Source organism: Salmo salar, chromosome 22 (assembly GCF_965601325.2).
Source record: "Salmo salar chromosome 22, fSalSal1, whole genome shotgun sequence".
NCBI lineage: Eukaryota > Metazoa > Chordata > Actinopteri > Salmoniformes > Salmonidae > Salmo > Salmo salar.
In genome coordinates, this window is record NC_138312.1 from 11,778,564 (window position 1) to 11,806,244 (window position 27,681).

General features: G+C 41.3%; 1 protein-coding gene across 1 annotated transcript in view; it reads left to right on the forward strand.

Annotated features, from left to right (window-relative positions):
• The window catches only part of LOC106582742 (A-type voltage-gated potassium channel KCND3), a 114,201-nt gene extending 90,403 nt beyond the window's left edge, over positions 1-23,798 (forward strand). Inside the window, exons 3-6 of the mRNA XM_082967365.1 lie at positions 6,580-6,684; positions 12,340-12,432; positions 16,844-17,097; positions 17,438-23,798. Coding sequence (XP_082823491.1) covers positions 6,580-6,684; positions 12,340-12,432; positions 16,844-17,097; positions 17,438-17,666 — 681 coding nt within the window. The 3' untranslated portion in view covers positions 17,667-23,798. The remainder of the gene's footprint in view (positions 1-6,579; positions 6,685-12,339; positions 12,433-16,843; positions 17,098-17,437) is intronic.
• The last annotated feature ends 3,883 nt before the right edge of the window (positions 23,799-27,681 follow it).

Below are 27,681 nucleotides of genomic sequence, written 5' to 3' on the forward strand. Positions count from 1 at the left end.
TAACTACCAATTGGATACCATGAAATTGGGGGGTAAAAAATGTTAAAATAACAAAATATAAAAGAAACATTTCAAATTTTTCCCACAGGGTGCCTTTCCTTGGCAGCCCGTTTGGGAATTTTTTAGCAAAATTTGAGTACACCTACTTCTCCAGGCACCACTTCACCACTGCATAGGGCCGATGGAAAGACAGCAGTCACACACAGCATGATGTTAAAGGATAACCAGTCCATAAACTTGGACATAAGCCAGTAGGTCCCAATCATAAGAATACAAAAACCCAACCAATGGAAATCTACAACTATTACTTCCCATTGCAAATAACATGTCATGTTTAAGCACAAAGTAACCGGTGACCTAAAATTTAAAGTGGAACTAACAGTGTTTTAACTACTTTGCCGATATGGAACGAGCAGACAATCATAATATCAGTCAAAAATATCAAATTCCCAGTTTATGCTACATAACCAACTCTATGAGAGGTTATATTTGACTCAACGTTCCATGGCGTACACTAAGGCATAGATAGATAGATGCAGTTCAATGCATGATTAATATAATTCACCAATACATTTCTTGGTAGTCCAAAAAATATTGCTATCAGGTTGTAAATCACAGCTGGCCTGGGACATTGTTTGCTGCCTCCATTCAGGATGCACTGTTTCAGTTTCAATGACTCAATATTCTGGACAAAAACGGACGAATGTAACTAAGGCTGGTGTTAGGGCTGCGTCAATTCAATTCTGGTATCAGAACAAAATGTAACACTAGGCTACTGAATATATTTTCAGCTGTTTATTAATAGAATTAGTCAAGCAGAATAAATGGTAAATGCAATCTTCGTATATACGGGTTCACTGTAACACCTCGCAGGGCAAACAGAGAACTGAAAATGACATCATAAGTTCTTCATTAAATACTCTGACAGAGATAGTTCCCGCTCACTGCTGGCCTGTCAGAGGGAGGATGAGCGTGGTTTAGACTTACTCCAGCCTATCGTTGGCGTGCAGGCTGGTCCCAGCCTCTAGACGCATCTTTGTTGCCAAGCATAGTTGTCTTCTAGCTTATCTTCATGTGTGTACCCGAGAGTCAGACACCCAAGGACAGTGCCTGTTCTTGTGCCACAGCCATTCTCCCCTCTATCAGTTCCTCACATACACCTGTCCATGAGCGGCCCCACAACCAGGCATTGTGTGTGTGTGTGTCACGAGTCTACTCAGCCTACACTCCTACTAGCCAGCAACCCTCCAGTTAGTCATGTCTATTATATGTTGCTCAATCTATGTTAATACAATATAAACCTCTTAGTGCATTACAGTCCGTTCATACTTAGGCCTACATCTACTGTAAATGGTAATGCATCACATCTAATAAGTGAAATAAAACCCAACACTGGGAATGTCAATACAGTCAAACTAGCAAGGGCAATGATCACAAGTCATAACGTAGCTAATAGGCTAGTGTATCTATTTATGTAGCAAGCTAAAAACACGGAGCCTAACGTTAGCTAAATAGCTGGCTAGCTGCCAGGAGGATGTCATGTCATTGAAGGAGTGGGTGAGTGACTGACTTTTCCCCCTCAAATCGTTTTTCGGTGACTATACACAGCTAGAGATGCAGATATCATTTTGGTTAGATGGCAAGAACTTGAATGACTGTTATCCAGTTAGCATATCTCTTGCGTTCGCAAATTCACTCTGGCTATCTACTCCGATTTCAGAGCACTCTCGTCTGAGTGTAACGTTACCAGAGTGCAGAACAACTGATTAATTTACAAACGTGCAACACCAGCTGAATATGACCGGTGTCAGTAAACGTAGGCAAAAAAAGTAATAGATAGTCAAGAACGCTCTAGATAACATGTAAACAGCCTAACCAGCTCTGCTACAAGAGTAAAATGGTCAGAGTGAGGTGTTCTCTTATTTGTGTGTGGATGTAGCTAGCTAGCAAACTAGCCAACTTTAGCCAGTTAGCTTGTGTGCTTGGTTGGGACACGCATGTATTGGCAGGCAAGCTGCAGAAGGACGAGGAGGCTACAATTCCCCATCGTTTATCATTGCAATTTTGACGGCCAACTAGCTGAAAAAGTTTGAGAGGGTTTGCCTAATGTTCCTTTGTTAGATTTTAGCTAATCTCGCTCTGGCTAGCATTAGTTGTTGTTGTTGTTGATATGCATAACTGAGGGAGAGAGAGCCTACCTTTTCATGGTTGTTTGATCAATAGGACTGTAAAGTTCCCAAATGTAAGAGCACTCCTGTGGTGTTTGCATATTTGCAGAAATCAATTCAGGTTTATTTTGTGGCTTTTGGCAAATGCGTTTTAATGCTATAAAGTCGCGCTGTTGCAACTGCCTGTAAACACACAGTCCAGTTCAAAGTGAATGATGCCAGGCCGTGTGGCAAATGGCTTGTTTGTATAAAGGCCTACAGTAGTTCTGATTGGCTATAGCGCACCGGTCTGTGTAGACTCCAGTCCTGGACCAGACAGATGTTTATATTTGGTTTTATTTACTACAGTGTCTATTAATTGTCCAACGCACAGCCACTTTCCCACTCTATAATGCTATAGAATTTTCACAAATGCCTTAGTATACGTAATTCCCCAAAATTGTAAGAATTTATAAAAATGTGAAAATGACCATATCTAAGTGGTAGCTTGTCAGAAAATGTTTTAAAAAGTGTCATTCTTCCTGTGGGTGTAAATGAACAGATTTTAATAATATTTCATTTAGCTAAAATGCTGTCAGTTCCACTTGAAATGCAACAATGTTTCAACACATAAGTTATTTTCAAAGAGATGGCTAACAACAGCAAGCGCGCTGCAGTAAAAAACACAGTTCCACTCACCAGATCATTTTAAACTTAACTTCTTGTTGAAAGTTATCATTGAAAAGGGAGAAGCTAACAAATTAGCCAACAGACCTACTGCATCCGCTCCAAACTAGCCGACAACAAAGCTAGCTCGCTATTGCCCAGCGACCTGTTGGCCTTCAAGAAGGCAGAAGTTTCCATAAGCTTTTATAAAAACGGTCCCACCCATTAAGTCAAAATGTGATTGGTTGGTTCCACTGTCATTCCCAAATTTTGCCCTAATACAGTTGAATGGCAGATGCCTTTATTAGCTTCTGATGGCCTAGCCAATGGCTGACCTAGCTAGCTAGATGTATCTCCCCAAAGACCAGCAAAGAAAAATCCTGATTGGATTTAATGTATGTCAAAACAGACTTTGTTTACTTGCTGTTTGAGGTGAAGAAAAAATAAATTGAGAAGCTCCACAGCGCATTAGTGGTGGTGAGTTAAGCTAATCCAAAATATTATCAGACATCCCTAAATGGGCACCTTTACACATTTGTGCGCAGGCCAGGTAGCCTGCTTCTATACGTAATCAGGTGTGCGTCCCTACTCAACATTGACAGGAGCGTTCCAAAAAAAATACAACGGAATGAAATAATCGATTCTCACAAGTGTAGCATAGGTTGTGAGCTCTGCGAACAAGTGTCCACTCTGACAATGATAACGGTAAATGACTGTATTAATAATATATTGAATACATTAACAGAAATTACTGTAACCAAACAAACATTGTTGATAAAAAATGATTGGAATTAACAGTAAATGTACAACTGGTGATGTACTGTATGTAATGATGAATTGATAGACACTAACAATCAAAGGGCAAACAATTCTCACAATGAAGTTATGAAACAATGAATGCACACAAATTGGTGGTAGAGAGCACATTCTGGAGAGAGACGCACCTTGTGCATCAAAGCCACACTACCCTTCTTAACTCAACGTTTTAAATTATACCCAAGACACATTATCTTGACACGTACTGTAGGTCTAAGGAGTACTCTCACAACTGTATTTAGGTCCAAAGCAATAGCAGTATAGGGAAAACCAATGCAATTTCTAAACAAATGCAATTTGACTTATTTTCTAAATTGTATCAAATTGCTTGGCGTGCCAAGGCAAATACCCTTGCAGCTCTCGTGTCTCAGGTTGCCGATACCTGTCTTGGACTGTGCCATCCCCGCGGCCTCTGCAAAGAATCAGACAGGTGTCTCGTGTGCCACTGCATTTTTGTTGTTGTTGTGACTGCTCAACAAAAAAAAAACAGCCTATCGACCAAACAATCCACCAGTCGACTAAATGTAGTCAGCCCTAACACTCACACAAACACACACACCAAGCATTAAGTAGTGGTGGCTAACTACTCTCACTACAGCCTCCGTGGGGTTGACCTTTCATGAAAAAGATAAGAGTCCGGGTGCAGGTGAGTCCAGTAAGAGGCATGGAGACTGAGAAACAGCCTCCTTTCATTTGATGCCCTCTCCCTCCTTTAGGTACCTGTCCTTAGAGTGACCTTGTGGGAGTAAATGTAGATAAGAAGTAGATGCAGATGAGCTATTATGGTCACTCCTGAGGTCAACTGTTAAGACAAATTGCTAGTGTACGCTTTCCTCTGTTCTTCTACAGTGAGTAACATCACGATGTATATTATGTTAATTGCAGTGGAAACCTGTCAAGAGTTCTAACACTGCAGTGGTTAATCTCTAATTTCCTGGTGCCCCTCACGGCCCTTACCCCCTATCTGCTAACAGTTATTACTCACTTATACCAGGCTGCTGAAACGGAGACAGGAGGGGAGGTGCACCGCATGCACCTTGCTCCACGTGCGCTGACGAGCCAGAGCGGGTGTCTCTCAAATTAGCAATGTTCACCCCCCCCCCCTCATCCATCTTCATTTCACTCTAATAGTGGGCTGCTCCAAGCTCCCAGTACAATTAGCTGGCCATCTGGGGCCAAAGCTGGGAAAAAATAACTTCTCATGTATCCTATCCTATGTCCCTCGTCCTCGTACAGACATTTAAATATACGTCTATCAGATATGTGCTTCCCGCACAGAAATAGGCTGGTAGTTCTTCTATTGTCATAGAAAAGTACAATTAATATGTAAGAAGGGTATCAAGAAGAATGTGCGGCAGTCTCCCCTAATGCACCCTCCCCTTTGCTTTAACTGAGGGTCACCTCTAGCCTGGACAGCCTCTGGTGACGTGCTACCAAAGTCCAGAGTCACGGCGGCTGAGGGTTTATGTTAGTGTAACACAAATCACAAATCTTATTTGCTAGACTAATTGGGAGGGCTCTCACCAGGAGCATAGCGGGCTCTGAATGGTCTGGGGTCGCAGTGTTAATGAAATGGCAAAGTCAGGTGGAGCTATACAGAGAGAAACAGTGTGCCGTCAGAGGCAGAGAGAAGAGGGAGTCCAGGGGAGAATAAAAACTTCAGGCACAGAACGGAGAATGGCTTCCCTTCAGAGAAACTCCTGGAACTTTATCCTGTGTCGTGTGTGGACGGCTGCAGTCCAGCTGTCCGTCTGATTGGACAGAAAGGATGCTGACTCCATTAGATCAGATCAGACACACTGCTCAGATATTACTATTATTTTACTCCTGGGCTGTGGCTGGGCTGTGGCTGTGCTGTGGCTGGGCTGTGGCTGTGGCTGCAGTATGGCCACAGCTGAATCGGTGAAACATCCACTCTCGTCAGACAGCACAGAGTAAAGCGATACGGAAGGAAGTTGAACAGGATTAAGTTTGAAAGATTATTCTCTTCTTTTTGAAGAAACCCTCAGCACACATCACCGACATTTTCAAAGACTCCTCTCAGTTAGCTACTGCTCCAGTTTTTTCATTTTAGCTCGTCATGCGTCGAATGAAGCCTTTGATCAACATGTAAAGTAGATGTCATGAGCCTGCTCATTTAAATTAAAAGTTGTCTTTTATTTCCCACTGGTGACAGGCAGAGAGAGTAGCAGCAGCATAGAGGTGCTAGCTTGATCCCAGATCAGTTTGTGCTGTCTTGTCAATTACATAGGAGTTGGCAAGACAGCACAAACCAATCTGAGACCAGGCTATAGGGGCTAGCTCCGTCGCACATATTCTGGCGCCCTAGAATCTCCGAGGACAGCATAGCTTGTCTCACAGGTTGAATCACCAAACCTCTAAACCCTAACATGTCAAGAGTCTTCAGGGAAGGCAATGCTACTCTTTTTGGGGATATCTAAAATGTGTTTGTGCAAAAGCAATCGCCCGGACCAAGGTTAAAGTACTCTCACCTTGAACGATTGAAAAGCACTTTAGTCTGTTATCTCAGAGTAGGCACTTGAATCTCCTCTTTAATATCACTCTTAGATGTCCCCTGTGATCTCAATGTACTCTTTTTTTTTTACCAATAACTTCACTTATAATTCAGTCCTAGAGGTGGAGAAAGAATCATGACGGCTGAGAGAAATGGATAGGATTTAAAGAGGCTATATAATGAACATGCTGCTTTAGCTGTGGGTAAGACAGACTGATGGATAGCATGATACCTTGTGATATGAACAGGACTGAAAGTGATCACCACCACAATGTTTACATGGTGAGCCCACTCTAGCCCTACAAATCCATTGTGACACGCTTACATAATCCAGGGAAGGGGTGATGATGAGGCTGCTAATTCTCACCACTAGATGATGATAAGACATATCTCATTCCTGTCTGGGTTTGACATATTAACCTTTTCCCTACACAGAAAGCCAGACTGGCCCGGATAAGAATAGCCCAGACAGGCAGCTCCTGCACGGGCTTCCTCCAGAGCAAACGCAACGACCTCCTCAACGAACTGCTGGAGCTCACGGTAAGGTTGCCCTTTGACCTCTGAAGGCCCAATCCTGGTTTGAGATATGCACGCAAGTTGTGCATACCACAAGGTTGAGTTAGCCCGCTGAGCTGAAACTCAAGCATTAGCTCGGGGGGCTAACGCATGTTTTAGACCTCAGGCCGAACAGCAGTGATTCGATTCATTGAGGCACCATGTGGCTGTAATGTCTTTGACTAGACTGATTATTGTGATTGTCTGGGTATCTTCATTACTGACCAGACAGTATCTCCTCTTTCTTTACTAAATGTCTTGGCTTGCTCCCATTTCAACCTGCTGTGTGTTTTAGTTCTCTATTGTGTTGTCTTGTTCCAGTTCACAAGTCTGTAGCGTCTCGTTCTACAGGTCATTAAGCCGAGCCAGGCATTTATCTTCTCTATGTCCTAATTAAACATGGCGAAAATGGAGATGGAAAACTGTTATTGTGTTCTGAGTGCCACAGTCACGTTTGTGTTACTTTTGGATGTGTTACGCTTGGTTTCTGTCCATGATTGTGCTGGCCGCTACATTGAAATATTCCATTAGCAAATGGCTCAAAACGACCCTATCAATTAAAAGGCATTAGTATTCATGTTGTGGGATGAATTAAGAGATGGGGCGCGTCAGAGCAGGTGTTCATGGACAGACCTCCCATTTCTCTTCACGTCTTCTCCATTAAGGGAGCGGTGGATGGATTACAATAACAAATTGCACACATCCATACAAACTAACATAACTGACATGCTCACAGCAACAGTCTGTTAAACTGCGGCACGGGCTGAAATCCATTCACATCTACTCTGTAAAAGGCCTCTCGCGTCCACGGGAGTTTTGGAAGTGTCAAAGTTATCATAAAAATGGTAACGCTTTCAGAGGCTTAATTTAGTCAGTGGTTTTACCAGGGCTGTGATGAGTCACAGCGCTCTGGCACTTATAATTACGTTCATGTCACTGCAGACAGCCAGGGCTACGTGGATCCACATATCTGACAGAAGAACTGCACTGTAAAAAAAAAAAAAAAAGATTTTGATTCAATGTACAGTTGTAAGGCAACCAGTTGCAATAGATCTGTGAGTTTTGGACATTTGGACATATAGCTGAACCAACATACATTCTCAAGTTGAATTGTATCTTCAATCAACTTTACATTTTTGGTTGAGTGAACATACAATTCAACTTGAGAATTAATGTAACCTTATTTGCATATTTCCCAGAGTGCTTTGCCTATCGAGTGAATCGAAGTTACCACCCATGACTGTTTGTTAGCAACATGGTTGTTGTACTCATTGGTGTTCAGTACTGTAGCCTACACCAAGTGAGTGCCTAAGTGAGTATGTTATCATTCAAATTAAAGTCTTTATGAAAATACATTACATACACAGTTGAAGTCGGAAGTTTACATACACCTTAGCCAAATACATTTAAACTCAGTTTTTCACAATTCCTGACATTTAATCCTAGTAAATATTCCCTGTCTTAGGTCAGTTAGGATCACCACTTTATTTTAAGAATGTGAAATGTCAGAATAATAGTAGAGAGAATTATTTATTTCAGCTTTTATTTCTTTCATCATATTCCCAGTGGGTCAGAAGTTTACATGCACTCAATTAATATTTGGTAGCATTGCCTTTAAATTGTTTAACTTGGGTCAAACATTTCAGGTAACCTTCCACAAGCTTCCCACAATAAGTTGGGTGAATTTTGGCCCAGTCCTCCTGACAGAGCTGGTGTAACTGAGCCAAGTTTGTAGGCCTCCTTGCTCGCACACGCTTTTTCAGTTCTGCCCACACATTTTCTATAGGATTGAGGTCAGGGCTTTGTGATGGCCACTTCAATACCTTGACGTTGTTGTCCTTAAGCCATTTTGCCACAACTTTGGAAGTATGCTTTTGGTCATTGTCCATTTGGAAGACCCATTTGCGACCAAGCTTTAACTTCCTGACTGATGTCTTGAGATATTGCTTTAATATATCCACATAATTTTCCTCCCTCATGATGCCATCTACTTTGTGAAGTGCACCAGTCCCTCCTGCAGCAAAGCACCCCCACAACATGATGCTGCCACCCCTGTGCTTCACGGTTGGGATGGTGTTCTTCGGCTTGCAAGCCTCCCCCTTTTTCCTCCAAACATAACGATGGTCATTATGGCCAAACAGTTCTTTTTTTGTTTCATCAGACCAGAGGACATTTCTCCAAAAAGTACGATCTTTGCCCCCATGTGCAGTTGCAAACCGTAGTCTGGCTTTTTTATGGCGGTTTTGGAGCAGTGGCTTCTTCCTTGCTGAGCGGCCTTTCAGGTTATGTCGATACAGGACTTGTTTTACTGTGGATATAGATACTGTTGTACCTCTTTCCTCCAGCATCTTCACAAGGTCCTTTGCTGTTGTTCTGGGATTGATTTGCACTTTCGCACCAAAGTACATTCATCTCTAGGAGACAGAACATGTCTCCTCCCTGAGCGGTATGACGGCTGTGTGGTCCCATGGTGTTTATACTTGCGTGCTATTGTTTGTACAGATGAATGTGGTACCTTCAGGCATTTGGAAATTGCTCCCAAGGATGAACCAGACTTGTGGAGGTCTTCAAATTTTTTTCTGAGGTCTTGGCTGATTTCTTTTGATTTCCCCATGATGTCAAGCAAAGAGGCACTGAGTTTGAAGGTAGGCCTTGAAATACATCCACAGGTACACCTCCAATTGTCTCAAATTATGTCAATTAGCCTATCAGAAGCTTCTAAAGCCATGACATAATTTTCTGGAATTGTCCAAGCTGTTTAAAGGCACAGTCAATTTAGTGTATGTAAACTTCTGACCCACTGGAATTGTGATACAGTAAATTATAAGTGAAATAATCTTTCTGTAAACAATTGTTGGAAAAATGACTTGTTTCATGCACAAAGTAGATGTCCTAACCGACTTGCCAAAACTATAGTTTGTTAAAAAGAAATGTGTGGGGTGGTTGAAAAACAAGTTTTAATGACTCCAACCTAAGTCTATATAAACTTCCGACTTCAACTGTATCATAAACTTCCGACTTCAACTGTATCATAAAACCTTTCTTTGAGGGCCTAATTACACCCTAACACAGTGGTCTGAAACTTCTGGTTTACAGGCCACATCAAGCCTGCAAGTCACAATTTCTGCCTTGCAAAGTGATGTGTAATTCCAATTGGAATCCAGCCAGAGTGAGGATATCCAACAATTGGAACTTTTAATCACCCGCAACCTGCATTCAGAATGATTGCCAGGGAAGATTGATTATTGAGACTACCTAAATCATATAAACTTGAACAGCCATCTCAGTAACAGGTGCAATAAGTCCAGCTACTAACAGATTGGATTAGTAAAAAATATTTTTAAGTATGTTATTTATGTTTGCGTAGAATAAAATTGATCAACCAATCAAAGTATATGCGAAAACACAGGTATTGAAACAAACAATTCTGAAAAATCAACCTGCACCAGAGCATAAGCATTATAATGAATATGTAATGTTACTCAACAAGCTTCTTTAAAATCAGCTCACTTTGAGAAAAGTTTGTTGAGTAAACAAACTTTAACCCGTTAGCTCAAATTCTTGTCCTTTTGAAGTCCACTAAACTCACAGAGTAATGCCTATTAAGCAATTGGTTAAGGCTTTTTTTGCAGTGTAACTCTAACTCTGTCCTCTACGGAGTTTGGAAGAGTTTCTCTCGATATAGTTATTCTCAGTCAGATGACAAGCTCCGTTAAGTCTTCTTGGTCATATGTTTGCTACTACTCCACACATCAACAGACAAAAGTACATTAAAAATACAAAGGTATGTGGACACCCCTTCAAATTAGCGGATTCGGCGATTTCAGCCTCACCCGTTGCTGACAGGTGTATAAAACCGAGCACACAGCCATGCAATCTCTATAGACAAACATTGGCAGTATAATGGCCTTACTGAAGAGCTCAGTGAATTTCAATGTGGCCCCGTCATAGGATGCCACCTTTCCAACAAGTAAGTTCCTCAAATTTCTGTCCTACTAGACCTGCCCCGGTCAACTGTAAGTGCTGTTATTGTGAAGTAGAAACGTCTAGGAGCAACAACGGCTCAGCTGTGAAGTGGTAGGCTACACAAGCTCACAGAACGTGACTGCTGAAGCGCGTAGCGGGTAAACATTGTCTGTCTTCAGTTGCAACAATCACTACCGAGTTCCAAACTGCTTCTGGAAGCAACGTCAGCACAATAACTGTTCGTCAGGAGCTTCATGAAATGGGTTTCCATGGCCGAGCAGCTGCATAGAAGCCTAAGATCACCATGTGCAATGCCAAGCATCGGCTGGCGTGGGGTAAAGCTCTCCGCCATTGGACTCTGGAGCAATGGAAACGTGTTCTCTGAAGTGATGAATCACACTTCACCATCTGGCTGTCCAACGGATTAATCTGGGTTTAGCGTATGCCAGGAGAACGCTACCTGCCTGAATGCATAGTGCCAACTGTAAAGTTTGTTGGAGGAGGAATAATGGTCTGGGGCTGTTTTTCATGGTCCGGGCTAGGCCTCTTAGTTCCAGTGAAGGGAAATCTTATCACAGCAGCATACAATGACATTCTAGATGATTCTGTGCTTCCAACTTTGTAACAGCAGTTTGGGGAAGGCCCTTTCCTGTTCCAGCATGACAATGACTCCGTGCACAAAGCGAGGTCCATACAGAAATGGTTTGTCGAGATCTCTGTGGAAGAACTTGACCGGCCTGCACCAAGCCCTAACCTCAACCCCATCGAACACCTTTGGAATAAATTTGAACGCAGACTGCAAGGCAGGCCTAATCACCCAACATCAGTGCCCAACCTCACTAATGCTCTTGTGGCTGAATGGAAGCAAGACCCCGCAGCAATGTTCCAACATCTAGTGGAAAGCCTTCCCAGAAGAGTGGAAGCTGTTATAGCAGCAAAGGGGGGACCAACTCCATACTATTAGCCTTGATTTTGGAATGAGATGTTCGACGAGCAGGTGTCCACATACTTTTGGTCACGCTGTGTTACTGTCCACCATTGGACTAGCTGTGTGTGTAGTTTGAATGATAGTAAATGGAACAGATCTCTGTTGATGGAGACTCAAGTATTTCCAGATGGTGTCCAATGTTGTGCCTAGCAGCATTTGTTGCAAACAGGAGGTGTGTCAGCATATTGTTTTTAAAATGTGTGTTGCCATGATTGTTATTGAAAGCAGTTAAAAATGTTTAACTGATAGATCCATTTTTTTTGGTTCATTTGAAATTGAGTCAAGTCCAATAGTTTTTGTGAGACTAGGATGAGTCATTCACGAAAGAAATGTAAAGAATTATCCAGATGAGTAAAGCACTTTCTGCCTTTTTGTTTCTTTCTTTCTGTCTGTCTATTCTCTCTTTTTCAACTCTCTGAAGCAACAACCTTACAAGCAAAACAATATCCACGAGGTATTTAAATCAGCTATCACGTTACAATGAAATTCTACACATGCAGCATTCTCTAGGCGCTTGATTCTGTCAGAAAAGACAAACATTAGTGGCACATACAATCTTAACTGTTTGTTTGGTAGCCATGTTGATAATGAAACAAAATAGCTGGAGCTCAAATATTAACAATGTTTGTTTGCGTTGTATGCTTTTTTTCTCTGTGTTTCTGTGTGTTTTCTGTTTGTCCACTAAGGGGTCAGAGGAAGAGGAACAGCAGCTCAACAAGAGCATGTCGTTATTAGAGAGCCAACACCACCACCTATTGCACTGCCTGGAGAAGACCACTGTGAGTCTCTAGTCCAACCATACTCTACAGATGTAGGATCTTCATTTGATCGCTCTGTTGCAGGAGAACTGTCCTGCGATGCTGGAAATGTACAACTTTTTAACTTGAGGTTTAAAAAGGCCTCTGAAGTTTGTAATTTCCACTTCGAAACTTGATTTTATTTTAGGAAAAATGTATCAACCCCTACGAAAATGTCCATTAATTATAATCCACATAATAATTCACATTTCCTGTTGCTGCGGGATTATTTTCCAACGGTAGCAAACTGTCTTAAATTAAGAGCCTACATCTGTATGACTAGAAAACCATACTCTACCATACTCAATAAATAGAAAACCATACTCTGACCATACTCAGTAAATAGAAAATCATACTCAATAAATAGAAACCCATACTCTAACCATACTCTACCATACTCGCCAAATAGAAACCATACTCTGACCATACTCTGCCATGCTCAATAAATAGAAAATCATACTCTATCATACTCACCAAATCGAAACCATACTCTGACCATACTCTGCCATGCTCAATAAATAGAAAACCATGTTCTACCATACTCACCAAATAGAAAACCATACTCTAACCATACTCTACCATACTCAATAAATAGAATACCATACTCGATGACTATAAAACCATACTGTAACCATACTCAATGACTAGAAAATTAGGGTTCCTCTGTACAAAACATTTCTTTATTTTTTACAATTCTAATAACGGAGACATGTTCGTATTTGTATTTATTATGAATCCCCATTCACCTACTCTTCCTGGGGTCCAGCAAAATTAAGGCATTTATACATTTTTTAAAACATTACAAAACATTCACAACAGATTTCACAACATATTGTGTGCCCTCAGACCTCACAGTCCCCGCCGTTCCATAAGGTGTATTTTTATGTTTTTTAAATCAAATTTTACTGCTTGCATGAGTTACTTGATGTGGAATAAAGTTCCATGTAGTCATGGCTCTATGTAGTACTGTGCGCCTCCCATAGTCTGTTCTGGACTTGCGGACTGTGAAGAGACCTCTGGTGGCATGTCTTGTAGGGTATGCATGGGTGTCCGAGCTTTGTGCCAAAAGTTCAAACAGACAGCTCGGTGCATTCAACATGTCAATACCTCTCACAAATACAAGTAGTGATGAAGTCAATCTCTCCTCCACTTTGAGCCAGGAGAGATTCATATTCATATTATTAATGCTAGCTCTCTGTGTACATCCAAGGGCCAGCCGTGCTGCCCTGTTCTGAGCCAATTGCAATTTTCCTAAGTCCCTCTTTGTGGCAGCTGACCACACAACTGAACAGTAGGTGCGACAAAACTAGGGCCTGTAAGAATTGCTATGTTGATAGTGCTGTTAAGAATGCAGAGCAGCACTTTATTATGGACATAATTCTACCCCATCCTAGCTACTGTTGTATCAATAGTAGACAGTTTACAATCTCATCAACTTACTCAATTACCACCTTATTCATTACAATATTTAATTGAGGTTTAGGGTTTAGTGAATGATTTGTCCCAAATGCAATGCTTTTAGTTTTTGAAATATTTAGGACTAAGTTATTCCTTGCCACCCATTCTGAAATGAATTGCAGCTCTTTGTTAAGTGTTGCAGTCATTTCAGTCACTGTGGTAGCTGATGTGTATAGGGTTGAGTCATCCGCATACATTTACTCAAAGCCAGTGGCATGTCGTTAGTAGAGATTGAAAAAAGTAAGGGCCTTGAAAGCTTCCCTGGGGAATTCCTGATTCTACCTGGATTTTGTTGGAGAGGCTTCCATTAAAGAACACTCTCTGTGTTCTGTTAGACAGGTAACTCTTTATATAGCAGGGGGTCTATCCTCCTTATAATACAAGCTTTGTTTCCAGAAGGTTTTAAAATTGCCAATAAATGTTACACTCACAGAGCTGCAATAGTCTCGTAAACAGTTATGGAGGGCTAAAAGTCTACTGAACCATTCAATGCCACGATTTAGGGAGGGCAGAGGGCCAGATATTTGTTGGTGTCAAGTAGTGTCTTCCCTGTGGCTCAGTTGGTAGCGCATGGTGTGTGCAATGCCAGGGTTGTGGGTTCGATTCCCACGGGGGGCCAGTACAAAAAAAAATAAAAAATAATGTATGAAATGCATTCACTACTGTAAGTCGCTCTGGATAGGAGCGTCTGCTAAATGACTAAAATGTAAAAATGTAGTGACCCAATAAGTTCTTTTAAATCCATCTTCAGCTGTTCTGAGCTGCCCTTCATAATGTCATTTGACCCCCACATCAACCATGACAGTATCACCCCCCCCCCCCCCGGTGACTGACACACAGCCTTGGGAAGCAACCTGGTGATATCCTGAACTTATGCCTCAGTAAAACACGAAGTCTTTGCCCCAGGTACAGATCTATGCCTCACCATTGAACTCCCTATCACAATAGCTGGAATGATCCGGCCTCTGACGTGTCTCGAAGTTGATTGCGAGGCCAGAGCCACATTACGCACCTGAGAAGCGGGATGCTGAGACGCCGGCTGCATGCAGGCCACAACAGCCAAAGGGACAGAGCTCTGATCCAGAGAGCACAACTCAGTGGAGGGGGACCACGGTGGTCCATTCTGTGCCCAGGCAGTTGATTGACTAGGACAGGGAGAGGTAGCTGGAGGGGCATCCACAGCCATGGAGGGAACACCCTCAAGCCCCCGGCAGAAGATAGCTGGTACAGGGGCTCAAAGCGATTTGGAAGTCTTAAGTCCAGATGCAGGGGAAGAAGGCAGGTGCGCCGAGAACAATTCTTCTACATTTACATTTTAGTCATTTAGCAGACGCTCTTATCCAGAGCGACTTACAGTAGTGAATGCATACATTTCATTTTCATTTCATACAATTTTTTTTTTCTTCTTTTTGTACTTGGCCCCCCGTGGGAATCGAACCCACAACCCTGGCGTTGCAAACATCATGCTCTACCAACTGAGCTACGGGGAAGGCTACTTTCTACTTTCTGCTTCCGACACGAATCCATTTACACTCACCTGGAGTCGAACAATGAGCAGCCATTTTCTGGTTCAAGCTTGTAGAGGGGTGCAGTGACGGAAATTGATCATAGTCCAGGAAGGTCCCATTATGATCTTCTTGGATGTTTTGATAGGAAGCATTTGAAGATGCTGATAGTATCATGGAATCCTTATTCAGTTCAAGGCGCTTGGTCAAATGTGTTATTTAATCATGAAGAGTAATAATCCTTTCTTTAGCTGCATCAAGTTCAATACATTTTTCACAAATGGACCTTTCCCCGTGACAGCTTTGAACATGTCGCAGATTATACACTTAATAGCACGCGAGTCCCCATCAGATTCAAAGGGATTTTCACTGCTGAATGCCAACAGTCCAAGGGAACAAACATTTCCCGCCGCTGCCGGGGACTTAGATGCTCCCTCCATGGCCGCGGACGCCCCTACCAGCGCCTCGCACAACTGTGATGTTGTCTGTCTCTTTGAATGTGAAGAGTGAGAGAGAAGTGCAGGGGGGCGGGTGTTGGCTGGGTCTGTTGTCAGTGGAAGGCGCCGGCTGTTCCTTGCTACGCACCGGACCGGACCGGCTGCGTGTTAGTGTTTGGTGTAGCCTCTCAGAGCTGTGTCGGGCGTGTCCCCAGTGTCTAGTCGTGGGGGATATAAAACATTCAGTTATAGTAGGTACTGGCCAACAATTGGAGTCACACTCACATGCTGGAAATAAGCACTTTCCTTTAGTAGTTCTAAAGAGAGCGTTGTAGGAGTTGAGCTCTTGGTAACCTGGTTCTGTTGGTGGGATCCAGGTACTAAAGCAGCAGCACCCCCCCCCCCCTTGAAAATAGTTTTTAGGATGACTAAAACCAAATATAGAGTATGTAGAAAAGATAATGAAACCTATATAATTTTAAATAAGATCATCTTTGAGAATAATCCCCAAAATAAAAACTCTACAGCAGGGAGAATGTAAAATGTCCAAAATCTCATGGCTTGGGGGCCATAGATTTTGTTATAATGTTTGAGTCACTCAGATAGCATAAGCACACGGCATAAGCACACGGCAAACTGTGTATAATTGCAGAACATTTTATTTAAAACAGATTTTTGTTTCTCAGCCCCATGGCAAAATGTGTAAAATTGCAGGAAACTAGCTTTAAAACCGTAAAATGTTCTCTCCCCCCAGCAAAAGGATGCCCCCGGAGCACCCCACCAATGCTAACTTTACCACCGCTGCTGAAAACAATCCTAGGGGAAACACTGGTTGACCTGTTACCCAGCATGGCACACATCCTCTGAGGTCTGATTTTATATAGTGATAACAACTATTATATCACTATATAAATCTTATATATTCACTTATATAGTGTGAATATATAATCAACCCGGCAGCAGCTGTCTTTTGATCCCTCTCCTCCTTCGCAGGCCCATGAGTTTGTGGATGAGCAGCTGTATGAGCAGAATTGCCTGGAGACCACGATCCAGAGCTACACCTCCCGCAGCCCCTCCTTCTCCAGCCAGGACGGACCCATAGGCACCTGCTGTACTCGCCGGGGGAAGATGAACTCCCCCCTACCCAACTCCAGCCTGCCCGCCCAGCCCAGCCATCAGCAGGGCGCACTACAGGAGCTCAGCGCCCTGCACATCCAGTGTGGGGATAAGCTGCCCCATACCACCAGGTTAGAGACCGCAGGCAGCCAGGCACATGGTTGAAGTTGACTCTTCTTAGGCACAGATCTACAATAAACTTATGAAGGAGATCCCTTACCATTAATTAACTAAACTGATCTTAGATCAGTGTCTTAGGGCAACGCACACATGCAGTCCCCATAGAAAACACTAGAGGGCACTGTAGGATCGTATCTATCGCTTTTGTTATAACAAGTTGTTGGGCCGTTTGTAAAATGACTGCACTTTTACAGTAGTTTCCCACCCTCTCCCTCCCTCTGTCTGTCTGTCTGTGTCTGTCTCTATCTCATTACGCTCTCATTCTTCTTTCTCACTCTCTCTTTCTCTCAGTCGCTCCAGTCTCAACATGAAGACAGACGAGGTGGGCCTGATCAACTGCAAGGGCAGTCAGATCACCACGGCGATCATTAGCATCCCCACGGCCCCCTCCGACACCACTGACAGGGGCGGTCTCCACGGACCCCCCCAGCGCAGACCCCCCCCACCCCCCACCGGCCCACAGGCCCCCAGCATCAACACCACCGCCAGCTCCAATGTCATCAAAGTATCCGCTCTGTGACTGTGTGACTAACCCAATCGACAGACTGACTGGGCAGGAGGAGAGGTGAAGGGGACTTTCACTTGAACTCTGCCTTGAAGGACCCTGTCGCCTGTTTAGAGGTAGAGAAATGGGAGGGAACTCCCGTTTTCCAAGGAATGTACTTGGCCTTTTGAGCAGCCAGGGGATAGGCTACTGTATACTGAGAGAAATGCTGAAATGCAAGTCAGCTGATGGTAGGCTACTGTGTGTGCATTTCCCAAAAACGGGCCAGTACGTTTGAATTGCGGGAATCGACAGGACAAAGGAAGTCACTGTGTCTTTGTGCACTTCGCACCTACTCTTTATTTTCTTGATCTGGCTACAGCTCAACCCTAAATGTGTAAAAGATATTCTTCTTACACTTACAAGGTTCAAAGGAGGATGAAGACAACTATCAATGTTTTAACTTGAGTTTGGTTGGTCTTCTTTGCGTTTTCTGTTTGTCGTATCTAGTTTCACCTTGATTGATACAGTTTTGGAGTTTTTTCACTTCTCCAGTGGACGAGGTGTGTCGGTTAATATGATTGTGGAGATTTTTTTGTTTGTGTATGTACGTGTGTGATGATACTTTTATGAAATGTTAATATTTTAGTGGGTTTTTAACCTGATTAGATTTTCCATCAGTCCACAATGCCCTTAAAGAGCGACTGCCCCTAAAAAGCAATTTCTCGTTTTGAAAATGGCCTATAATGGGATTGATATGAGTCAGACACATTTATTCTACTGTCAAAATTGACTACAAAATGTGAATAGGATAATTTGGGTCATAAATTTAGTCTCATCCAGATTTGTGAGATGTCAGGAAAAAAAAATTATGTTCTAACAGTTTTCCTTGGGTTTGGTAATGCCCATGGTCAGTTTTGTTTGACATTCGATATCCCTATGTGGCTAGTTAGGGACCACAATATTTTAAATGTGAATAGCTCCAAACTTCAATAAATTAAAAACCTCAAACCAATTAGAAATTGTAGAAATTCATATACAAATCTTGAAAACATTTAATGAGTGAACTAAAAAATGGGCAACATGAAAATATTGTCCCATTTATATTGTGTATTTCATTGACGGTCCCTAACTATCCCCAGAGATAGGCTATCCAAAGTCAAACCAACTTTGCCACAGTCGCACACTAGTCTGCTGAAGCTAATTACCTAAATGATTTGTCTAACTCTTCCCACCTGCAAACACACACAAGCGACACCCACAACAAACCACACCCCGAAACCAACTCACGTTTGAATTCAGTCATGGCCGCTAGCATTTCTTAATGAACCAAATCTAAAACAAGGCCAAATCAGGAAGTGCAAACGCCCTTTAAAATCAAAGTAACATAAATGACTACTCGGACAAATATTTTATGGGCTAACAATTGTTTTGCTAGAATATTTATCAGACACACTACAGTACCATTGCTGTTGCTCTACCCAACTCGGTCTCTGTCTCTCCCTTGCTCTCTCACTTTCTCCCATGCTCTCTCTCTATCTCTATGTCTCTCTCTTTCTCTCTCTCCCAGAATGTCCGCATTTTTAAGACTTTAGAATATCAGTTTAGTCGTTGTTTTTTCAGCTCAGTGGAAGACAGTATAATCACCATGGTCCAATGCAACCATGGATGTCATTAGCTAGGTTTCCATCTAATTGGCGACAGAGTTTCATGCGCATATTTTCTTGATGCAGATTTTTGAATATTCGCATTTCCCCACCAGTGGTGTGTTTCCACCAAATGGACTTGTTGCGGATAAAAATCAGGGCGTGATGACGTAGTGCACACACAAAGTCATGTACCGAATAAAAAATCTGACGTCCAATGTGTTTCCATCGCATTTTGCACTCTACCGATTAGTTTTGTTAGTGCAGGTAAATTAGATTACATGATGAGATTATTATGGATAAGAGCGAGAATATTATTTGTTGTCAAACAGCAGTCAATCATTGATCATCATGTCACCAGAATAAGACCCTCGATATTTACTGGAAAGGAGCATCAAGCTCATCACCTTGCGCTTTCACCACCCTGTGAAGTTCATCATAAGTCATAGTGTTAGGACCACAAGCATGACTCCAAGTTTACTTCGATACGATGGTTATTATATCAATATTTGCGCATAAAAGCGTTTCCACTGACAATTCTCGCATTCTTAATTTTACCGACACAAAAAGATCCCACCTTGTCTAGCATATTTTGTTTTGTCGACATTTAGAAAGTTTACTCAAAAATGTTATCCGACATGTACTTTATTTGCAGAAAAAGGTTGGATGGAAACCTGGTTAGTGCCCTACTATGATGTGAACAGTCCTCCTCTACATGTTACATTAACTGTGTCCATTGGAGGTCCATGCTGTAGGTGCCTGGTGTTTGGAATAGCTTGTGACAACTGCAGTAAAATTAGAACAGATAAACAAGCCTTTTGTTTTGTTCTTTACGTGTAAAATTATTATTTCACTCTGTAGGTTTTTGAATAATGAAAATGAAAATACCATGTTGCATTTGAGGAATCAGTATGTTTTTGTATTGACTTTTGTGTTCTCATTCATGTATTAAACAGAGGTTAGGACATTCAGTTATACTATCCCCAACTAGTCCATGGTGTAATTATTAAAAAGAGATAGTTAACTTGTTGTTGACCATGTCACGAGAAAGATGAGTTAAAATCATATCAATAGCATACTAACCCTATATACACACAGAGCGTACAAAACATTAGGAACACCTACCTAATATTGAGTTGCACCCCCTTTTGTCCTCAGAACAGACTCAATTCGTCAGGGAGTGGACTCTACAAGGTGTCGAAAGCGTTCCACAGGGATGCAGGCCCATGTTGACTCCAATGCTTCCCACAGTTGTGTCAAGTTGGCTGGATGTCCTTTGGGTAGTGGGCCATTCTTGATACACAAGGTAACTTAAGTGTTAAAAACCCAGCAGCATTGCAGTTCTTGACACATTTAAACCGGTGCGCCTGGCACCTACCCCATTCAAAGGCACTTAAATCCTTTGTCTTGTCCTATTCACCCTCTGAATGGCAGACATACACAATCCATGTCTCAATTGTCTCAAGGCTTAAAAATCATTCTTTAACCTGTCCTCCCCCCCTTCATCTATACTGATTGAAGTGACTCCAAGTTTACTTCGATATGATGGTTAATATATCAATATTTACGCATAAACGAGATTCCACCGCCTTTTCTCGCATTATTAATTTTACCAACACAAAAAGATCCCACCTTGTCTCGCGTATTTCGTTTTGTCGACATTTGGAAAGTTTACCGACAAATGTTCTGTTTCCATCAGGCCTGTCGTGACATTTTGTACTTTACTCACATGAAAATGTTGGATTGAAACCTGGTTAGTGCCCTACTATGATGTGAACAGGCCTCCTCTACATGTTACATTAACTGGATTCACCTGGTCAGTCTATGTCATGGAAATTGTTCCTAATATTTTGTATACTCAGTGTATTTGAAGGTGGAGTCTCAACAATGCTCATTTTGTCTCCATGCAGGTTAAGGCCTTGTCACATTTACCATACCCTTTAATAAAGAATGCTGCCTGTATATATATATATATATATATACTGTAAGCTGACCAGGGTTCAAACTCAAGGGTTCACATTATAGTCTATGGCCTGGAGTATACAGTGCCTTCAGAAAGTATTTATACCCCTTGAATTATTCCACATGTTGTTGTATTACAGACAGAATTCAAAATGAATAAAATAAATAAAACATCTCACCCATCTACACACAGTCCTCCATAATGACAAAATAATGTATCGAAAATGGAATAGAAAGAAAACAAAAATATCTAATTTACATATGCATTCACACCCCTGAGTCAATACTTTGTAGATGTACCTTTGTCAGTGATACAGCTGTGAGTCTTTCTGGTTAAGAGTTTTCCAAACCTGGATCATGCAACATTTGACCATTATTCTAATCAACATTATTCAAGCTCTGTCAAATTGGTTGTTCATCATTGCTAGACAGACATTTTCAAGTCTTGTCATAGATTTTCAAGCAGATTTAAAACCTCTTAAGGATGGACCCTTTTTTTCAATTTTTGTTTAAAATGACATACCCAAATCTAACTGCCTGTAGCTCAGGACCTGAAGCAAGGATATGCATATTCTTGATACTGTACCATTTGAAAGGAAACACTTCGAAGTTTGTGGAAATGTGAAATGAATGCAGGAGAATATAACTCATTAGATCTGCTTAAAGATAATACAAAGAAAAAAACATGCGTTTTTTTTGTTTTTTTTCTCTGTCATCTTTGAAATGCAAAAGAAAGGTCACAATGTATTATTCCAGTTTAGGCTCAATTTAGATTTTGGCCACTAAATGGCAGCAGTGTATGTGCAAAGTTTTAGACTGATCCAATGAACCATTTCATTTCTGTTCAAAATGTTGTGTCAAGTCTGCACAAATGTGCCTAATTGGTTTATTGATACATTTTCAAGTTCATAACTGTGCACTCTCCTCAAACAATAGCAGGTGAATTCATCTCCCAGTGTCTGGTGGAAAGCAGACTGAACCAGGTTTTCCACTAGGATTTTGCCTGTGTTTCTTTTTTATCCTGAAAAACTCCACAGTCCTTAACAATATCAAGCATACCCATAACATGATGCAGCCACCACTATGCTTGAAAATATTGAGAGTGGTTCTCAGTAATGTGTTGTATTGGATTTGCCCCAAACATAACATTTTGTATTTATGACAAAGTATTTAATACAACACTTTGCAGTATTACTTTAGTGTCTTGTTTGCAAACAGGATGCATGTTTTGGAATGTTTGTAGTCTGTACAGGCTTCCTTCTTTTCACTCTGTCAATTAGGCTAGTTTTGTGGAGTAACAGAAATGTTGTTGCTCCATCCTGTTTTCTTCTATCACAGCCATTATACTATGTAACTGTTTTAAAGTCACCATTGGTATCATGGTGAAACCCCTAAGTGGTTTCCTTCCTCTCCAGCAACTGAGTTAGGAAGGACACCTGTATCTTTGTAGTGACTGGGTGTATTGATACACCATCCACAGTCTGATTAATAACTTCACCATGCTTAAAGGGATACTAAATGGCTGCTTTTTATATTTTTACCCATCTACCAATATGTGCCCTTCTTTGTGAGGCATTGGAAAACCTCCCTGGTCTTTATGGTTGAATCTGTGTTTGAAATTCACTGCTCGACTGAGGGATCTTACAATTATCTGTATGTGTGGGGATGAGAGATGAGGTAGTCATTCAAAAATCATGTTAAACACAGAGTGAGTCCATGGAACTTATTACTTGACTTGACAAGCACATGTTTACTGCTGAACTTATTTAAGCTTGCATAACAAAGGGGTTGAATACTTATTGACTGAAGACAGTTCAGCTTTTCAATTTTAATTAATTTGTAAATATTAAAATATATATATATATATTCCACTTTGACATTATGGGATATTGTATGTAGGCCATTGACAAACACATCTAAATTGAATCTATTTTAAATTCAGGCTGTAACACAACAAAATGTGGAATAAGTCAAGGGGTATGAATACTTTCTGAAGGCACTGTATAGTATACTGTATGGCCTGGACTAGGGCCTATAGTTTTTCTCTTCCCCCTAGTAATGTGAATTGAACAGTAGGCCTATTACTCATTCTTTCTACTGTTTCATGCTTAGCGAAGTCATCAGACAATGCTAACCTCTACAGTAAACACTGATGTGGTCTTATTACTGTGTTATGTTGGAAGGCTCATGGACGCATTTATCCATTTGAGAAGTAATAGAAAAGATCACTTGTCAAAAAGTGTTGTAGTTTGTTTCTTACCTTTCGCATCCTTAGGTTTGGTTCTTTTTTAATTGGGCTTTTCTGTCTGCTCCGTATTCTCTGTTCGATGATGTTTATCATGTGACTTGTATTGTGTCTTAATGACTATAAACTAGTGTCAGATAAAGATTTACATCTGCCACCCAAACCTGGCTTGTGTCATAATGACTATAAACTAGTGTCGTGTCTTTGGCGTCATTAAAAGTGAAGACTGTTATTTTAGAAAATCAATTCTCTGTAATTATTATTAAGTGATTAAACTAATCATGTAAATGCAATTAACTAGGAAGTCAGGGCACCATGGAAAATCTTCAGATTACAAAGTTATAATTTTCTGAATATAACTCTTCAGATATTTTAATATCTGATCAATTAGTCTTCTATTAATGAATTATTCTTTACCTCACGTCAGTCTCATTCCAAGCGATTGTAAATTGTTGGTTATCTGCACGAACCGAGCCTTTAATATGAATCATCAATACACCAATTGGCTTAATCATTTATTTACTAACTAACTAAATAATCGCAGAAATGCATAAACAAAAAAACAGTAGATATATGTTACTAACAAGGATAGGGAAGATTCCCTAGTGGGCTAAGCCGATATGACGGCTTGGTGGACAAAGGGAAGTGGGTGTGGGCTGAGCAAGAGCTGGAAAGACAAAAGGGGTCACTACCCACAGTTGATAATAATATTAATTGAAATGCTAATCCTTTGCACATGAAGGCTTACTCATTCGGGAATAATTGCAATCAATATATATTTACGCCCATGTGTCGTGATCTTTCCTGTTGGAAACCGGTCCGTTTGCTGGAGATTCAGTTCATCCGCTTCTCTTTCTCTCTCTCTCTCTGTTTCCCTGAAGATCAAAGTCTTTCATGGTTAGAACGGATACTTCAGAGTACCATTCAGAAATGTTCTCAGAGAATAAATGTTTAGGCGGTTGTCGGTATTCGCATCCCAGGTTGACATTTCTAGCTGCAGACTAGTAATTAGTATCTATTAACTATTCCCAATCACAGCTCACGCTGTGTGTTTGCTTAGTCTAAACTCAAACCTGTGCCCCCTCAGTTTACACCGATGTACGCGTGGTCTCAAGAGGATTTCCTCAGGAGGGGGTTTTATTCGTAACAGCAGAAAAGGCGGTTCTATGATGCCTGATCATGTCTGTGCTCACGGGGGCGGGCCAATGACTTAGTTAAACTTTGAAGGGAATACAATTCTTTCACATTAAAAGTTTAACATCACATTACATCATTTCACAAATAGTTTCATCTTTACTCATTCGTTTTATACAAGAATAAGATGCAAACCCCATAATTGAGAAATGTACACATTCAGAGATATAGTTATGTGTGTTTCCTGTCCTCTCTGAGGTCACCAAATGAAACACACTCGTCATACCCATCCCATAAGTGTCCACCGACCATTCCCACCTTCTCACAAGTGGACATTTTGTTTCATATTCCCATTTTGGGGATTTTGGAGTTCGGCCATGTGAAATCCTTTGTTCTCTCTGTGTCTTTCTCTCTGCATGACCAGGGGGAGAAAGTCTCCGCCAAGAATTTATGGCCTGAGATAACAGAACCTGGGTGTAGGAGAGAGTGAGAGAGAGAGGGGGAAGCCACAATCTATACCCAAAAGGGGCCACGTCATGACACTAGTGTCAGATAAAGATTTACATCTGCCAGCCAAACCTGGCTTGTGAGCTTTCTTTTGCTCAAACTAGTGTTGCTTTATAACCCTAATAAAACATGGTAGATTGGTCCTACTGCTGTTCAAATGTAAAACAAAATGTATTTGGAATTTAGCCGTCGTTTTATAGAATAACACAAGAAAGATATGTGCCCCACTACGACATACACTTGTATCCACTGCAGTAGGCCTACACATTATTTGCGCCTACCAACACGCACAGATCTGCTCCACAGTATGAGCAAATCTATAAAAGATTCTTTACACTTTGCAAGAACGTGTGAGCCACAATAAACTCTGCTTCCACTAGTTCAGTTTTGGTTAGATTCAACAGGCCTTCAGGTGCTAGTGGCAGGGGTAATGGAGGTACAGGTGCTTGTTGTGATGTTACCCTCATGATCCTGGTGCTAAGACCTGGCTGTTCTCGATCTTGTTGGTCAGCAGGTGGCATGGGGGATGGGTGGGTATTAGATTTGCTTCTAGGCTCCTAAACTTCGGCGATTGAGCCTACAGGCTGGTCAGTGAGCTTGGCATCCCTCTCGACATGGTGGTTTTTGCTCTTGGCGGTGCCCAGCCATGTTAAGATATCTATGCTGATCAAAGCTTAGCCGACTATCTATAATTATTCAGCGCGCCGCTACCAAAACTTAACAAAGCTAGTAGCTACTAGGTAGCCTATAGCTGTAGCTGTCTGCAAAAATGAACTTTCCCCCTCTCTAACCAGGTTTCCATCCAAACATTTCATGCGGATGAATTACCTGACTCGTGAAAAAAGTCTGGGCTGATGGAAACGGGATATGCCGTTACAATTTATAAATGCCAACAGACAATTTGTTCATTCAACATATGTGGTATCTTTTTGTGTCGAAAAAATGTATCATGTGAGAAATGGCGTGTAAACTTTTTTTAGTGCGCAAATATTGATATAATAACCGTCATACCGAAGTAAACTTGGAGGCACCCGATGATAAGTTGTGTGGTTCTCCCACTACTTTTAAATGTTTTACTTTTCTTTAGACACCATTGAGGCCAGGGTCTCATTCTCAACGGAGCGCTGTGAACATGAACACACAATTCAATACAACATAAAGCAACATAACAACACAATACAATAAATACCCACAAGATTCATCAAAACAAACAACTATCACATATTATCTCCTTCAAAATGTATCTAAACTGTCCAACGGAGACCAGCTAGTCCAGCTTCAATGTGGCCTGAAGGCTATTCTCTGAGCTGGAGGCATAAAAACTAAAAGCATTTTTCCCCCAGCTCAGTGGAGACCCACCGGACCCCCAGAATAAGTCGGTCCAGAGAGCGGGACTGAAAATTGCTGGATCTCCAATTAATAAGTGAGCTGAGGTAGTGGAGGAGTCTCAGAAGAACCACTTTATATACAAAAAGTAGCCAATGATGGGCCCTTCAGGTAGTCAGAGACTCCCAACCAACAGAACTATACAATGTCGGGAAAAAAAATGTAATTACAGGCCTGATGGAAACAGAATTTTTTCGGTAAACTTTGCAAATGTCGACAAAACAAAATACGCTAGACAAGGTGGGAACGTTTTGTGTTGGTAAAAATGAATTATGCGAGAAATGTTGGTGGAAATGCTTTTATGTGCAAATATTGATATATTAACCATCATATCAAAGTAAACTTGGAGTCACGTGATGACATGTTGTGTGGTCCTCCTACTATGACTCGTCAGGGATGCATACAGTTTATTAGGCAACAGAATAAATAAATGATGCTGAAATTCACAGGATGGTGAAAGTGCACGGTGATGAGCATGATGCCCATTTCCAATAAATATCTTATTCTGGTGTAATGATGACCGATGCTTGGCTAAACGCACTGTGTTTGTGAGCTGTTGGCTAGAGCGCACGTGCCAAGACCAGTAGGTACCTTTGCTATAATATAACACAACAGTTTTTGTGACAAAGACCATCAGTAGGGTTGAAAATGAGCTGGAAACCCATTTAACTTGTATTTTTCATTCGGTACATGGAAATGAAACCGCAAAAGTTGTTTTTAAATGTGCCATGTCATCACGCACAGACTTTCATTCACAATAAATCAGTTTGATGGAAACGCTTCTCTGGTGGGTAAATGTGGATATTGTTTTATGCAGATTTTAGAATATTTGCATGAAAATCTGTTGCAAATTGGATGGAATCCTAGTTTGTGTTAGAGAAAAAAACACCTTGGGACCAAATGAGCTTCCTAAATAAGGTAATGCAAGCGGTGCCTTATGACATTGCATGGCTAGGTGCCCAATCAACAGTGATGGAAAAAGTACCCAATTATCATACTTGAGTAAAAGTAAAGATACATTAATAGAAAATGAGTCAAGTATAGTGAAAGTCACCCAGTAAAATACTACTTGAATAAAAGTCTAAAAGTATTTTGTTTTAAATATACTTAAGTATCAAAAGTAAATGAAATTGCTAAAATATACTTCGGTATCAAAAGTAAAAGTGCAAAT